Source organism: Canis lupus, chromosome 25 (assembly GCF_011100685.1).
Source record: "Canis lupus familiaris isolate Mischka breed German Shepherd chromosome 25, alternate assembly UU_Cfam_GSD_1.0, whole genome shotgun sequence".
Lineage (NCBI taxonomy): Eukaryota > Metazoa > Chordata > Mammalia > Carnivora > Canidae > Canis > Canis lupus.
In genome coordinates, this window is record NC_049246.1 from 17,227,489 (window position 1) to 17,244,184 (window position 16,696).

General features: G+C 48.2%; 1 protein-coding gene across 1 annotated transcript in view; it reads left to right on the plus strand.

Moving 5' to 3' along the window:
* Positions 1 to 16,696, plus strand: part of LATS2 (large tumor suppressor kinase 2) — a 71,642-nt gene that overhangs the window by 50,636 nt on the left and 4,310 nt on the right. Inside the window, exons 3-7 of the mRNA XM_038573496.1 lie at positions 7,883 to 8,015; positions 9,431 to 10,845; positions 12,176 to 12,758; positions 13,922 to 14,104; positions 15,903 to 16,009. Of these exons, the coding sequence (XP_038429424.1) occupies positions 7,883 to 8,015; positions 9,431 to 10,845; positions 12,176 to 12,758; positions 13,922 to 14,104; positions 15,903 to 16,009 (2,421 nt within the window). The remainder of the gene's footprint in view (positions 1 to 7,882; positions 8,016 to 9,430; positions 10,846 to 12,175; positions 12,759 to 13,921; positions 14,105 to 15,902; positions 16,010 to 16,696) is intronic.

Genomic DNA, 16,696 nt, shown 5'->3' on the forward strand with positions numbered 1-16,696 from the left:
CCCAGCAGACACTGACAGTGAACAGACGTGCTGTGAAAGATTAATTTGCCCAGGGGTGCCTGTCTGGCTCAATTGGTTGAGCATACAACTCTTGATCTCAGGGTTGTGAGTTCAAGCCCTATGTTGGACATACAGCTCACTTAAGAGAAAAAAAAAAAGGATTCATTCACCTATTCTTTCCTGAAGCACTGTAAAGTGTTTTGTATTTTTATTTTTCTATTACTTTCATTACTGAAAAAAATAGTTTATTTTTCTCAAAAGAGATTGGACCTAAGTTATAACAAGTCATACCCAAGAGTTTGTTACTCCTTTAAGAGAACAAAAACATTTAGAGATATAATAATAATAATTTTGTAGTCCAATATTAACCCAACCAAGTATTTATTTGGGGGCCTAAAGAGTTGCAAGTAAAAAGGCAGTACTTACTGTTGAATATGCAGCCAAATTTTTATAACTAAATGCAGAGTTTAAGATAAATAGGTGAACATACTTTTTCAGAGTATACACTGCAGAAAAAGAAGTCAATCATCAGTTATCTATTGTGTAACAAACCATCCTGGAACTTTTGGTGACTGAAAAATAACAATAATTTATTATTTATGATGATCCTCTGGTTGGCTGGCCTCTCCTGGATAGTTCTGCTCCACGTGGTGTCTGCTGGGGTTCCTTGTAGCTCATTCCCCTGGGAGCTCAGCTGGGGCTTGAGCATCCAAGATGGCACACCCCATATGCAGAACTACAGCAGGCAGGGCAGCCTGGGACTGCTGAGGCTGGCTGGGTTTCTCTCTAGTCACACAGAGCCCAGAAGCATAGACAGAAGCATAGAAGGTATTTTTATGGCTGTATTAGTATGTTCTGGGTAAAACATTAATTAAAATTAATGTAATCCTTCTATCATTGTATATTTAAGCTCCTTGTCCAACTCCCATCCTATCCCCCTTCTACTTAAGGGGCCAATTTATTTTACCTATTTCTGACAACTCTTTGTACACATTGAATTTAAAAATATTTTTATAATATTCTTTTAAGTTAACCGAAAAAATGGGCAGCCCGGGTGGCTCAGCGGTTTAGTGCCGCCTTTGGCCCAGGGAGTGATCCTGGAGTCCCGGGATTGAGTCCCGTGTCGGCCTCCCTGCGAGGAGCCTGCCTCTCCCTCTGCCTGTGTCTGTGCCTCTCTCTCTCTCTCTCTCATGAATAAATAAAACCTTTTTAAAAATTATAAATTAGCCCAAAAGGGACACCTGGCTAGCTCAGTCCATATAGAGCATGAGACTTTTGATCTCTCGGGGCCATGAGTTCAAGCCTCATGTTGGTGGTAGAGATTACTTTAAAAAAAAAAAAATAGCCTGAGAATAAATCGGAAGAAGTAAAATTATTAAATGAGGATACAAACAAATTTTGTAACTATTGATACTTAATAATAAACACTCATCTCAAAGGAGTATTATAGTTTATATTGCCACCAAAAATATGAAACTGTTTATTAGTGTTTCTTTGATCACTGGCAAGGTTGAAAATTTTTCATATTTAATTTTAGGCCAAATTTATTCTTTATTCCCTTACCTGCAGGTTACTTTAAGAAATTTTTTTTCCTCAAAAGTGCCGAGTGGTCACTCTACCCAGAGCCACTTGCGTAAATAAAGTACCGGTGCAGTGGCTTTTTCCTGTTGAAGTTTCTATGAGCTGCACTAATGTGCAGTAGTAATTAATTTTCTTTTCTTGTACACACACATTTAAAATTCAGAGGTTGCTTCTGTTTATTCCTCACTTTATTTTTCCAGCCATAGAGCACATGCACGCAAGCTTTTACAAGCCCACGCAGAATGCTCTTCATTCTCTTTGGGAGCTGTGTATAATGGTAGGAGGCTGGGTCTGCCGGGTTGGTCCTCCCCGAGGCCTGTGTTTCTGATTGAGGCTTGACAAACTGGTGGCAAGATGCACTGAGACACTAGGTTCTACTTTGTTTCCAAAATAACTCCTGGAAGCATCTGGTTGAGGAGATGCAGCGCAGCAGCGGACCTGGTGCCTGTACCCACGTGTTCCATGGTGATGCCTCTGGCCACTCCCGGGAGTGGTGGGAGCGTTACTGTGCTCCCTGGCCACTGACTGCAGGTACCCTGAGGAAATACCGTGATACTCAGTTCTGCTCTCCGTCTTGGTAGTGGTCTCTTCAGGAAATCAGGTCTTCTGGATCACTTTCCTTTTTAAGGTGAAGAAGAATAGTTCCCAGTTTCAAAGCTGGCTGTGCGGTCTTCTTTTTCCTTGACAGGTGAAAAAAATGCCTGTTGATTGGGGGGGAGAGGGGAGCATTTGAGTCCCAGGATAGCAGTGCTCAGGTGGCTATTAGGTCTTGGCCAGAGATGGGGTCTCCAACAAGGGGTGGCCAGAGACTTCCTCCATTCCAACTTTGAACTAAAATGGAGAGTTTGTATTGAGAAGGCCTGCAATGCAGGCCACACAGACCCAACGAGGCCCAAGTTCTACATTTCTAGTTTTTCAGCCAAAATTCATAATTGGAATGTGAAAATGTTGGGATTTGGCTTTACTCACAAATGAAAAATGCTTCCTTACCAGGAAGGGGCTGGGGGAGGGACCTCCATGGGAAATTCCTTCCTTCATACATAATAACTCTTCACTGCATTTCAATTACTCTCGGCCCTGCGTCGATGCCCGTAAAATAATTGAGCTGTACAGAGTGTGTGAACCCAGCTTTTGTCTCCCTATGAGCCAGGAGTCAGAAATAGTAGGCGTGTGACTAGGTTTGCTGCAGCTCTTCCCTGTAGGGCCTGTGAGTGGTGGTGAAAACACAGCCATTTGAGAGTGGCCAGGTCAGGAGAGCAGAGGCAGGTGGGACACAGACCTGGCCCAACCACACAGCCTTTGCCCCGGGCTGGGGGCAGAGGTGGTGCCCAGTGCCCATGCACCTGCGGCCAAGGAACAGCAGAACTGATTGCTGGTCCTCCTCATGCTGTTTGGTGGGCTTCCTGCCATGTCCGTGGGTTTCAGGGCTGGCAGGCCAGCTTTGGGGGACCTGCGGCAACTGGAGAACTGGTTGCTGGACGAGGCAGAGGGGAGGTTAGATGGATGATGGACCTGCAGCGGAGGCATTGGCTGATCCCAGTGGACACTCTGGAATTGGGGTGTGGGGAAGCCCAAGAATCTGCCAGGGCAGAGGGAGGGCAGTTTGGCTACGTGCCCCATACCTTATCCACTTGGCCATTTTGTTAAACTGCATCACTGCAGTCTCTTTCATATGAGATGAGATATAGGAAAATCTCATTTTCCAGAATTCATTTTAGCCAGAACCAGTTGTAAGTTATCAATAGTTTGTCAATAAAATGTGAAAGGAGAAATCTCTTGGGAGAGATACCAATGGTGGAATGCTCTTGCCTTCAGAGCATCCAGAATCTTTTACCACTCTAGTCTAGGTAAAGCTTAGAAAAAAATGCTTCTAGATTAGATGTGAGATATGAAGGAAATCTCAAAGTCAAGATGCTGCCAAGGTTGGGAGAATGGCATGGTTGTTTACTGAATGGGAAGACTAAAGAGGTAGGTCCGGTTTGCACAGATGCCATCATTGTAGTAGGTGGCACGGAGCAGTCACCGAGGAAGTGAGTTTGAACCTGGAGGCGTCTTGTACGACTTTAGCATGCCTGGTAGAGTGACTTCAGCTCCAGCATGGTGGCTTTCTGGAAGAGAAGGCAGGCTTGCGGGGATCCCTGGGTGGCTCAGTGGTTTAGCGCCACCTTCAGCCCAGGGTGTGATCCTAGAGACCTAGGATCGGGTCCCACATCAGGCTCCCTGCATGGAGCCTGCTTCTCCCTCTGCCTGTGTCTCTGCCCCCCCCCCCCCCTCTCTCTCTCTCTCTCTCTCTCATGAATAAATAAATAAATAAAACCTTAAAAAAAAAAAAAGAAGAAGAAGGCTGGCTTGCAGACATGGTACCTTTAGTCCCTACTAGAAAAGCCTAACTTTTGTGTGAGACAGTAAGCAATCCTAACTGAAGCTTTCTGGAGTGCTTTAGAATTTAATTGTATGTGACATTTTCTTGGTGCATGTTGCTAGGTGACATAAATGTATCAAAGTCTTGTTAACCTTCTGTACCGCCCAGGTTTAGACTGTTAATACTTTGTAAAGGGTAAGCAATTTAAGAGGCACACAGTAGGACAGTTCAAGATTTCATGAACTTCTATAGAAAAGGCTCTCCTGAAGAATAGCCCAGGTATGCAAATTAGGTAGGGTAATAGAGTAAAACTTGGGGAAATCAAACTTAGTTTGATTTTTGTGTTAAACATTGGTGTTTTACATTCCCTACAGCCTGTATTTGGGTACAGCTCTGGCTTGTGCTTTCTCTCCACTTCCCCACAGGCAGGAGGCAGCCTGCCCAGAGAACCGGGAGCACCTCCTGGCCGCCACCCCACTTGTAGTTCTTTCCTCCTTTGTTGATCTGAGTCTCATTTGGTCATTCCATCCACTTAGCCAGCACTTTCTAGTGTCAGACACTAGAACAGATACCTGACTCTCCTTCCCCTTTCACAGGGGCCACATGCTTGCTTTAGGGCAGGACTGCCTGACCTTGTGCACATCTCAGCACCCATGGAAGATAGTAATATTTATGGGGCAGCCCTAGGTGAACTGGAAGAGATTGGAGGTGTCCGTTGAGACTTGGTGAAAGAACCCATGACATTTCTCTTTAGAAGTATGGTAAAAAGGATAAAGTCCTTTAGATGAAATATTGACCCTGTATAAGACCTACAAATATAATCTTTACGTTTGTCACCAGAGATGCTTAAATACTTCTGTAGCTGTAAGAGCAGACCCTTAAATGATGCTGTTTTGAAACATGTCATGGTCTTTTAATCTGCGGAGCAGTACTATTCACCTTATTTCGCAGGGAGAGAAACAAATGCTCCAAGTAGGCAAGTAATTGGCTGAAGGTCACACAGCTGCTGTGTGACAAGGGGCAGGGTGAAGCCAGGCACTTGGCTCCATGCCCCACGCCAAGGCTCTGCCACCCTGCAGCCTCTTCTGGAGCGGGTTTTTTTTTTTTAATTTATTATTTATGATAGTCACACAGAGAGAGAGAGAGAGAGAGAGAGAGAGAGGCAGAGACATCGGCAGAGGTAGAAGCAGGCTCCATGCACCGGGAGCCCGACGTGGGATTCGATCCCGGGTCCCCAGGATCACCCCCCTGACCGAAGGCTGGGAGTCCGCACTTCCCTGCCGATGGGCGGGTGCCGAAGCAGTGAGCATGGCTGGCGGGTCACCCCAGGGAGACGGAGACGGTGGTGGTGGTGGTGCAGAGCCAGCGCGTGCTGGTTAGGGTCAGCTCCCCAAGGGCGCAGTGTTTAAATGGGCGCCGGAAGCTCCGGGGCGATCCTGATAAGATGCGGCCTTATACCATGTTTTTCTGGAGCTGTTGAGAGTTCTCTGCAGACATGACCTCATCGCATAGCGCCGCCCTGAGGCGGGGAGGCTGAAGCGTTACCTCCGCCTGCAGGTGAGGCATCACCGTGTTGGCTCGTGCGCCTCCCTCTCAACAGCCCCACGGCACTTTACACGCCTGCTCGCTTTCAAACACCAGCCCTGTTCTTACTCCCAGGTCTCCGTCTGCCTCCAAAGCTGCCTCTTCCGGCCCCGCCACGGCCCCCAGGCAGCCTGACCGTGCCCCCCCCACCCCCCGCCCGCGCACCTAGGCGTGTGTGTGTGTGTGTGTGTGTGTGTGTGTGTGTGTGTGTGTCCCGCCCGCACCGCTTGCTCTCTTGGCGTCAGCAGGAGTATAGGCACGTGTGCTTTGTCCTGCCACAAGGCGGGAATCGCTGGGAATGGAAAGCTTGGCTGGAGTATGCTGTCACCAGGGGGGTAGTGAGCGCTGAAGTCACTTGTGCTGTCGTGGCCAGCGGCCAGGTATAGCCTCAGGTACTGTGGGCTGCAGGCCCCAGGATGTGCGCCCGGACCTGGAGGAGGAGACAGATGGACCGACGCACATGTTGGTCTGATAAAGGTCCTGGGGGTGTGATGCCTGGCCGAGGGCCATTGGGAGCACAGTGGTCTGTTGGGAGTCAGCCTGGAAAGGCGCTGGGCTGGGAAGGGCTGGGCTGGACTCACTCTGAGTCGGGGACAAAGTACTGTTTCCCCAGAGTGGCCCTGTGCTAGCGCAGCCACAGTCTGCCTGTCCAGAAATACCCCGAGCTTTCTTCTTGTCATTCTGAGGTCTTCCCACACCCTCACCGGAAGGTGAGGTGTCTGAGCCCCGAGATTCCTTTTGCCATGCTTTCCCTTTTCCTCTCTCCTGTCTGAGCCCCGAGATTCCCTTTGCCATGCTTTCCCATCCCTTAAGCCCTCGGAACCCTTCTCATCTCCTGTCACCACCCCTACTGCATTGTTTCTTCCTCCCCACTGGCCTGCCCTCCCCGTTCACAGTGCTGTGTTCCCTTCCATACATGCCCCATTTGCTGCCTCGACATGGCTGTTCTGTCCTTGCCTCCAGGAGGCTGGGCTCTGAGGCTTTCTCTCCCCTCCGCCACCCGTCCCATTTGCCCACAGCTCTGCTGAGCCAACCAGCAGGTGCTGTGTCCCCTCCTGTCTACTGTCTACTCTGGCCTGTTTTATCTCTCCGACTTGAGAATCTGCTTATTGTCTCTCTGCCCCAAACTGATCTCATTGCCCCATATCCCCTGTTGAAAAGCCTCCATAACTGCTTTCAACTAGGAGCAGGCCTGGGCACAGTCTGGCCCCAGCCCGAGCCCCCCTCTGCTGTCTCTAATGCCCCTTCTCGGTGCCTGCCACTCTGCCCGTTCTCTGCCCCCTGTCCTATACTCCGACGGTTCCACCTACCAAGAATACCTTTTCTCTCCTGGGCTCTCTGTCTACCCAAATTCTGTCTGTTCTTGAGGGGTCATCTGTGTCTCTGTCTCCTCCACAAACAGTCCCTGATGCCCTCTCTCTCAGCAGAAGGAGTCCATCTCCTCTGACCCTCGGCTGCTGTGTCTCCCATGGTGGCTAGTCGCCAGCTTCTGTCTCTTGTTCATCCCACAGGCAGTTTTAGGGGGCTTGTCCTGTGCTGGGTCCTGCTCCAAGGGCTCCTTTGGGGCCTGTCTTCTCTTCTATTAGATCAGGAGCCCATGTGCAAGTTCCCAGCTACTGTAGCCAGCACAGGGCACTGGAAACAGTAGGCATCCAGCAAGCTCTTTATTATCGACCCTGCTCCCTCCCCTCCTCTAGGGGGCACGAGGGGGGGCCACTCCTTCTCTGTCTCCTTCTCCCAGTTAGCCTGGGGGTCAGCTGGGGTTAAAGCTAGGGTCTCGGACTTTAACCGTTGTTCAACCGTTGTTCACATTAAACTGTTCTAGTTTTAGGTTTACTCCCAAAGCAGGATTTTTTTTTGGGGGGGTGGGGGGGTTATCACATTGGTTCTTTTATTTTTTATTTTTTAAATAAAATTTTTTTTATTGGTATTCAATTTGCCAACATACAGAATAACACCCAGTGCTCATCCCGTCAAGTGCCCACCTCAGTGCCCGTCACCCAGTCTCCCCCAATCCCAAAGCAGGATTTATCAGTCCAATCACAGAAGTTTTCTAAGGAGAAGCAGAACTTAGGATTCTTTCAGGTCCACCCATCAAAATTCCTGTGTGTTTGTGACATACAATAAATAGCCTATGGGTTAATGTGTGTTAGGCTTTTGTCATGAAGCACCTGAGGACATGTGGCCAACTGTGCTCGTTCTGAGACTTGTCTGCGGCACGTCACAGACCCCAGCAGGCACAGAGGCAGATATCACAACAGTTCTGAGCAGGGTGAGAATAGAAGTCCCTGCATGGCTTTGTGTCAAGATGACACACATTGAGACTTCCCATTCATCTGTGTGCTTTCCTCCCAGGAGATGGCAGGCAGGGCCCTCAAGCAGACTGGCAGCCGGAGCATCGAGGCCGCCCTGGAGTACATCAGCAAGATGGGCTACCTGGACCCCAGGAATGAGCAGATAGTGCGAGTCATTAAGCAGACCTCCCCAGGTGAGCTCAGACCTGCTGCACTGTGGGTGAAGACGGTTTGCAGGAAGTGAGGTCCAGTGTGGCCCTGGTCAGTGCATTATCTGTTGGCACTCACTGCCCTTACTGGTGAGCTGGGCCTGCCCTGCTCTGCATTTGGGCCCTGAAAAGAGAGGCAACAGGTGGCAAATCATGGGAATTACCTGGGTCCTGAAATAGCCTCTGGTACTTTCTGGGGGGCGGGGGTTGTATACATATTTTTTTTTATGGAGTTTGAAGAACTCACTGGATAGTAAAGTTAGGCAACCTAGCAGAGAGTGAGTTTTAAAATGTTCTTTTTACTTTCTCTTGGGCCTGCGAGGGAGTCTTTGAAAAGGGAGGTTTATTTCCTTGATTTTTTTTTTTAAGATTTTAAAAAAGATTTTATCTATTTGAGAGAGAGTGAGTACAGCAGGAGGAGGAGGGAGAAGCAGACTCCCTACTGAGCAGGGAGCCCAGTGCAGGGATAATCCTGGGACCCTGGGACCATGACTGGGGCCATGACTGGGGCCAAACGAAGTTGCTTAACCGACCGAGCCACCCAGGTGCCCCTATTTCATTGACTTTAAAATACAGTGATTTCTCACACTGTAGCCTCAGAGCAGGCTGGAAGACGTCTCTCCAGCCTGGAGGCCGTAGGCAGTGGCCTAGACAACCCCTCAGTATCCCCTGGGAAGGGCCAGAGGCACCAGCACCAAATGCTCTGCCTCATTGGCTGTCAGTGAATGTTCCTTTTTGAGGATAGAGCAAATGGGAGGGACAATTTTTGGTACCTGAGGTCCCTGGGCATGATAAGGGATTTAGGATAGTTAGCAAAAAGGGCTTTCCTTATTTTGTCTTTGATCTTTGATAAAACTCCCTTCCTCTGTTGAGTGAGAAATTGTATCTTTGTTAAGAGGGCACAAACTCTTGTTTTCTTGTTGATAGAAGACCCTTAAACCCTTGCCTGCCGGCTATCCCTGTCAAGATTCTTAGAGTCCCAGAGTCTGTCTTGGGGCAGAGCCCCAAAGGGAAATGCAGGCCCAAATCTGTTATGATTTTCTTCTACATTTGCCTCTGATGTGTATTCATTGATGCATCTTCTTAGCCCAGGAAGACAGTCATTGTTTGTCTGTGCTTCTGCACTAGTTGATGTCTGTAGAGGTTCTCGGCTCTGCCAGGTATCCCTGTGAGGGACCTCGGGGGGCAGGGCAGAGCCTGTGACCCAGAAGTTCCCCAGGATCTGCCCACAGCAGAGTTCAGCCTTTGTCAAAGGGCCTTCCAGAGGGCCTGGGCTCATGGAAGAGCCTGCAGCAGGGCCAGCCCCAAGGACACTGCCGGCAGGCGGGGCCAGTCTGCAAGAGGCAGACCAGCTGCACAGGCTCCCCACTAATGCCATGTCCCTCTTCTGTTCTCTGCAGGAAAGGGAACCGTACCAGCCTCTGTACCACGGAGGCCAAGCTTTGAAGGAACAGGTGACCCTTTCCCACCCTACCATCAGATGAGTGCGGCAGCCTACGAGGGTGGCAGCACACTGGAGGAGGTGCCTCGCCAGTACATGGACTTTCTCTTCACTGGAAGCACTCACAGTGTGCCCAGTGGCCATCAGCACCAGCCCAAAGGCTATGCCGCAAACATGGAGGCCGCGGGCATGAGCTTCCCAGTGGCTGGCCCTGGGGGCCAAGCCCTCCCGCTGCAAGGCCCCCACTACAGGCCACACCTGCTGGTGCCTGGGGAGCCGCTGGGCTATGGCATCCAGCGCAGCCCCTCCTTCCAAAACAAGGAGGCCGGAGCTTATGCAAACTTGGCTGCCAAGGGCCCAGGTGGGCAGCCTGGGGCTGGCCATGCGTTCCCGCCCACGGGAACACCGACAGGTCTGTATATGCCCCACACGCACCACAAGCAGGCCCACCAGGTGCACATGCTGGGCTCCAGGGGCCAGGTGTTCACCAGCGACAGCCCCCCCCAGAGTCTGATGACACCCTCCAGAAACAGCCTCAACGTGGACCTATATGACCTGAGCAGCCCTCCTGTCCAGCAGTGGCAGTCCTCTACCCTGTCCCGCCGTGACTCTCTTCAGAAGCCAGGCCTGGAGGCACCAGCCCGCCAGCACGTGGCATTCCTGCCTGAAGGCCCTGTCCCTAGCAGAACCAACTCCTTCAACAACCACCAGCAGCCAGTGGCCGTGCCCATCCGGGCGGGAGTGCCCAGCAAGACAGAGCCGTCCATGCCCTCCCCCAACACCATCACAGCTGTGACAGCCGCCCACATCCTGCACCCAGTGAAGAGTGTGAGGGTGATGCGGCCCGAGCCTCAGACGGCTGTGGGGCCCTCCCACCCAGCCTGGGTGCCAGCGCCCACCCCCTCTGGAGCCGAGGGTCTGGACGCCAAGGATGAGCACCCTCTGCCCCTGGGGGGCGCCAGTGCGTACCCGCTGGATGTTGACTATGGCAGCCCAGACCTGAGGTGCCCACCCCCGCCCTACCCCAAACACCTGCTACTCCGCAGTAAGTCCGAACAGTACGATGTGGACAGCCTGTGCGCGGGCCTGGAGCAGAGCCTCCGTGGGAGCCAGGCTGCAGAGCCTGCCGACAAGACTGACAAGAGCCACAAGAGCGCCAAAGGGGACAAAGCAGGGAAGGATAAAAAGCAGATTCAGACCTCTCCTGTTCCTGTTCGGAAAAACAGCAGAGATGAAGAGAAGAGGGAGTCCCGCATCAAGAGCTACTCCCCATACGCGTTTAAGTTCTTCATGGAGCAGCACGTGGAAAACGTCATAAAAACCTACCAGCAGAAGGTCAACCGAAGGTTGCAGCTGGAGCAGGAAATGGCAAAAGTAATTTCTCATTATGTCCTTATCATTGGGCCCTGGTTCTTTCCTAAAGTGGTAATGGGAATTACAGCAGAATCCCATTTCTGTTTCTGCTTTATGCACCTTTATTACAAACAATTAGTCTCACGGGGCGATGGTGGGTTATAGGCGAACAGCTTGGCAATGTCACAGATGTTGCTGGATCTGTTGCACGTTCACACTGACTCTGCAGGTGAGCAGTGAACACTGTGCATGATTCCCCCAACAGGCAGATTGCCAGATCGATTTTTAGGGTCAGTCCTTATTTATTAACAAAATTTGTCAAATTTTAGTAACTGGTACTTAAACACTTTGAAAGGGTAGAAACAAAGTTTGAGATTTTATAAATTGAAATTGTGGGATTTATAAAGAAAAATATATCTGGTAACAATCTATTTATCCTTTAATTCTATAATTAACAAATATTTTTTTTAAGATTTTATTTATTTGGGAGAGGGACAGAGGGAGCACAGCAGGGGGAGAGGCAAAAGCCAGAGGGAAAGGGAGAAGCAGACTCCCCACTGAGCAGGGAGCCCAATGCATGACTCCATCTCAGGACCCGGAGATCATGACCTGAGCCCAAGGCAGATGCTTAACCGACAGCCTCCCAGACACCCAGCAAATACATATATATGTTTTAATATTTTATTTATTTATTCATGAGAGACACTGAGACAGAGAAGCAGAGACATAGGCAGAGAGAGAAGCAGACTTTGTGCAGGGAGCCTGATGTAGGACTGGATCCCGGGACTCCAGGATAATGCCCTGAGCCGAAGGCAGATGCTCAACCACTGAGCCACCCAGGCGTCCCTCAGCAAATATTTTAAATGTACCTTAGTTGACAGTAATCTGCTAGAGAAGGTTATTGAGGAAATGATTTAAATTAAAATGTTACAGTAAATTGAAATCACACAAAGTCAATCATTGCAAATTCTAAAAATCTGTGCTCTTTCTGCTCTCCCATTTTCATTGATTTTTCTTTGTTCCCATTTTCCTTGAGCTATTCAATTATTAGATTGCTCTTAGAGTTCCAGGAACTTTGTGGTCCCCTTTTCAAAAATTTTTATTTATAGAGGTTTCCTTTAGAGCCTAAAAAGGAAGTAATTTCACCTGTTTTATCTTCCCTTTAGATTCCAGATGTGTGTCTACATAAGCATATAAAGAACAAACCAGTTGCTTGTTAGTATACTGGACCTATTCAGTGTTCTTAAATATGAAAATTAAGTTAGGACTGTCTCAGTTCTAGGGTCTCCCGCCCCACCTGTTTCCTATCATGTGACCAATAATGTGACTTCCTTGTTTTCCTTCTCCACAGGCTGGACTTTGTGAAGCTGAGCAGGAACAGATGAGAAAGATCCTCTACCAGAAGGAGTCTAATTACAACAGGCTGAAGAGGGCCAAAATGGACAAGTCCATGTTTGTGAAAATCAAAACCCTGGGGATCGGTGCCTTTGGAGAAGTGTGCCTTGCTTGTAAGGTGGACACTCATGCCCTATATGCCATGAAGACCCTGAGGAAGAAGGATGTCCTGAACCGAAATCAGGTGGCCCATGTCAAGGCTGAGAGGGACATCCTGGCCGAGGCGGACAATGAGTGGGTAGTCAAACTCTACTACTCCTTCCAAGACAAGGACAGCCTGTACTTTGTGATGGACTACATCCCAGGGGGGGATATGATGAGCCTGCTGATCCGGATGGAGGTATTCCCTGAGCACCTGGCCCGGTTCTACATTGCAGAGTTGACTCTGGCCATTGAGAGTGTCCATAAAATGGGCTTCATCCACCGAGACATCAAGCCAGACAACATTTTGATAGATCTTGATGGTCACATCAAACTGACAGATTTTGGCCTCTGCACTGGGTTCAGATGGACTCACAATTCCAAATACTACCAGAAAGGTATTGTCTCAGACGTGCCACATCCACTTTTTCTTTTTTTTTAAGATTTTATTTATTCATGAGAGACACAGAGAAAGGTAGAGGGATAAGCAGGCTCCATGCCGGAAGCCCGATGTGGGACACAATCCTGGGTCTCCAGGATCACACCCTGGGCTGAAGGTGGCGCTAACCTGCTGAGCCACCGGGGCTGCCCGCCACATCCACTTTCTACATCTAGACATAACTGAACTAAGGCAATGCTTTCCCATCCTGGTGGCTCCTGATCATTTTGAAATTATCTGTTTTCCATTATTCTATAATTTGATATGACATCCTTTTCTTCCTGAAGGAGATGCAAGTTATATTATAGTATTTTTAGGACAGTAGGCTGTGGGGTGTGGACCTTGGTTGGGAACCATCGCTCTGCCCTTATAAAATGAGCCTTAAAAACTAAGCCTTACAACCTTCCAAGAGTCCTCTTCTTATAGCTAATGTGATTTTTTTCTATAGGTATCTCTAAGTGTAGGTATAGGTTAACACCATCTTTTGCAGTCCTCCTGGCCATTATCTTATTTATGGCTTAATTTCTTGAAATAGTCATTTTAATACCATGGCTCAGCCTTTTATTTTATTTAAAAAAAATTTTTTTTAATGTAATCTCTACACCCAATGTGGGGCTTGAACTCAACCCTGAGATTAAGAGTTGCATGCTCCATCAACCGAGCCTCATGCTTCTATTTTTCAACTCAAAACTAATCCTAATTTAATTCATTCCCATTAATGCCATTCATTCTGGCATTAAAGTCACTTTTGTTTATATTTTTTAATTCCTCTCATGCTTTTCCACGCTCATCTTGAAACATGTCTTGTCAGACAGGTAGTAGACTTTGGCCCGCATGCTATGCACGATATTGCCACAGTTACCTGAGCTTTGCTCCCTCAGCATCACACTATCACCCTGCACAGCACCCAACTCCTGTCATTGCTTCATCCGTTGTTCGTAGTGTTTGTGTTACCTCATGGATTGAGTCTACAGAGCAGTTGGGGAGGATTCTTTCTCTTAACATGTCAGGAGCTGAACTGAATTACTTTCCCCTTTGAAATTGTGGATTTGTTGCATTGTTGAATAGTGGAAATTCATTTTTTTATTCCCTTCTTCACTGCCCCTGATTCCTGGATGAAAGGGAGCCACATCAGACAGGATAGCATGGAGCCGAGTGACCTCTGGGACGACGTGTCTAATTGTCGATGTGGAGACAGGCTGAAGACCCTGGAGCAGAGAGCCAGGAAGCAGCACCAGAGGTGCCTGGCTCACTCCCTGGTTGGGACCCCAAATTACATCGCACCGGAAGTGCTCCTCCGAAAAGGTGCGTGCTTCCAGCCACAGCCAGCTGCCCAACTGGCAGCCATCTTCACTTCAAACCTGAGCCAGATGACCTCTAAGAGTCTCTCCAGCTCCAGCTGTCTGAGACTCTGAATGTTCTCATTGTATTTTTGTACTTGTGGAAGCCCAAGAGTGAAATTATTTCCCTAACAAACAAGCCTCCAATGTATCTCATGTCTTTTGCAACTGCCCTTGCTTCCAGGGTGAAAGAGGACATACACCATTAGACGTGTCTTGCTAGTTCACTCCTTTGGCTGGGAAGTGTTAGGTTGGGGTGTAGGGTTGGGCTTTCTATCTAGAACCCAAGAGAATCTCTCCACATTGCTTTGACAGACACATCTCTCAGAGCACAGGGACACTACTCAGTCTCCTAAGCCATACACGTCCAGGATCCCGCTTTGACTCTTCCTTGCCTGAGTTCCTAGCTGCTTATACCAGCTGGTTATGGTTATATTCAGCTGGTTATGAAGTATGACAGGACATAAGTATTGTTTCCCTCCAGTTCTCCCCCTGTTGTTCCAGAAGTGCTGGAAGGTGAGATTTGGGGGCAGTGGTGTACATGCAACTACAAGCATTCAGTAGAATTAGTCTCCTGTGTGGATGCTCTGTTTTATCAAATACGACATTTGATTGAGTACGAGAAGAACCTTTCAGGGATCAGTTGCAGGGCTTTTAGTGACAGTATAATAAATCCAGAGATCGGTGGTCTGTCTTTTCACATGTGGTGGTCTGTCTTTTCACATGTGTTGTTTTACTCCAGTTTTCTTTGTCAGCTGTGGAAATCCAAAGCAAAGCACTTAACCACTCAGAGCCACAGGTATAACAATAACTACCTTGAGAGGTTGCTGTGAACATCAGCCTTACCGCACAGGAAAGTCTCATTGTCTCCTTCCTCTCACAGTGGGAGGTGAGAAGTATCTCCAGCACCCTAATGTGTGCAGTCCTGGAACTAGGGATCCAAGTTACCCTGCCACCTCTAGTGCCAGACCAGGGTGGAAGAGCTGGGGGATGGGGTGATGGGAGAACACAGCAAATGCTGCTGGCAGGTCTTAAGGCCCAGTTCAGGCTTAGCCAGGATCAGGTGACATCAAGACTGGAGCATGACTGGGACTAGGATGCAGAGCTCTGAAGGACAAGTGGGAGAAAATTGAAAAATGGGCCTGTTGTACTGCCTTGGTGAGGCTGGCTCGCCTGACCAAGCTGCAGGCGCCCTGCCGCAGCTACCGCACCTTGGGAGCTCCGTGAGGAAGGGCCTGGCTCTCTGAGTGCATCGCAGTAGGTCTTAGGAGACAGTTGTTTTCTTTGCCCTCCTCTTCATACTCCTCAACTTCTTCCAAAACAGACTTAGCAAGCCTCCCAGGGAAGCCCTCAGGACTGGCAGGTAGAGCACTTTCTGGTTTTCAGTTAGTCCTATTTTAGTTTATGTCTTTCAGTTCTTTAAGAACTGAAAATCCCGGTTAGTGATGTTACTAACAATAGGCTTTTAAAAGTAGAAAGTCTTATTATAAAAGCATCCTGTGTTTATTACAGACTAATTGTAGAAAATAAGAGAATACATGAAGACTGTCACCACCCTGGCAGGTGTCCCACCCAGCCTGCTATTCTGAGCCACACGTACAGGGAGGCACATTTTGTGTCGGTTGCTTTCCTTTTACATGACATGTGTGCTGCTTGAACATGCTTTCCCCTTCAACGGCAAATTAGCATTTGAGGATTTTGCAAAACTCTTCTCTGAGAAGAATGCACACCTGTGTGGAATTGAGTGAGACTTTGTCTTTCAGGATACACTCAGCTCTGTGACTGGTGGAGTGTTGGTGTGATTCTCTTCGAGATGCTGGTGGGACAGCCACCCTTTCTGGCCCCTACCCCCACGGAAACCCAACTGAAGGTAGGTACTAACCAGCCCATGCATCTGCTCGCTGCAAACACACTTGGTTTTCTGATGAACCCATGAGTCTCTGGTCAGCATTTGACCTTTAATTCTGAGTAGTGGAAGAGTGTCAGTTGTATGTTTTTAAATCATTATTATTACCTGTATAAAAAGTTTTATTTTAATAAGTAAAGCCACCAAGTTAGACCTGTGTTTTGATATCTATGTATATCTGAAGTTTTACTTGAACCATTGGTCATCCGCCATCTTGAACTATGAACAGGGAGAAGCAGTAAAGGTGGGCCCTATGTCCATTCTCTGCTGCCACACGTGCCTACCTGCAAAAAATACTGAAAACTTTATGAACTGTACTTGAAGAAATCAATTACTTCTTTGGATATTATACTACATTATACACTATATCCATTATTGCTTGCAGATTATCAGCTATGTGATTGGGCTAGTTGCACATTTTTCTAATATTGATTGGAAGTAATCATTTAATAGTAAATAATTAGTTTTGGAGTTATAACCATTATTCTCTGAAATAAATGATTTGATTTCTTAGGAAGGACTGAATTGAGAATTTGATAAAATCTTTGGAACATCTTTGAACAGTGCACTTACCCACCAAAATATGTGTTCACTAAAAATTCTTGAAGTATTCATAAGTCCCAGAGTCCATGTTAGACCCTAAATTAATAA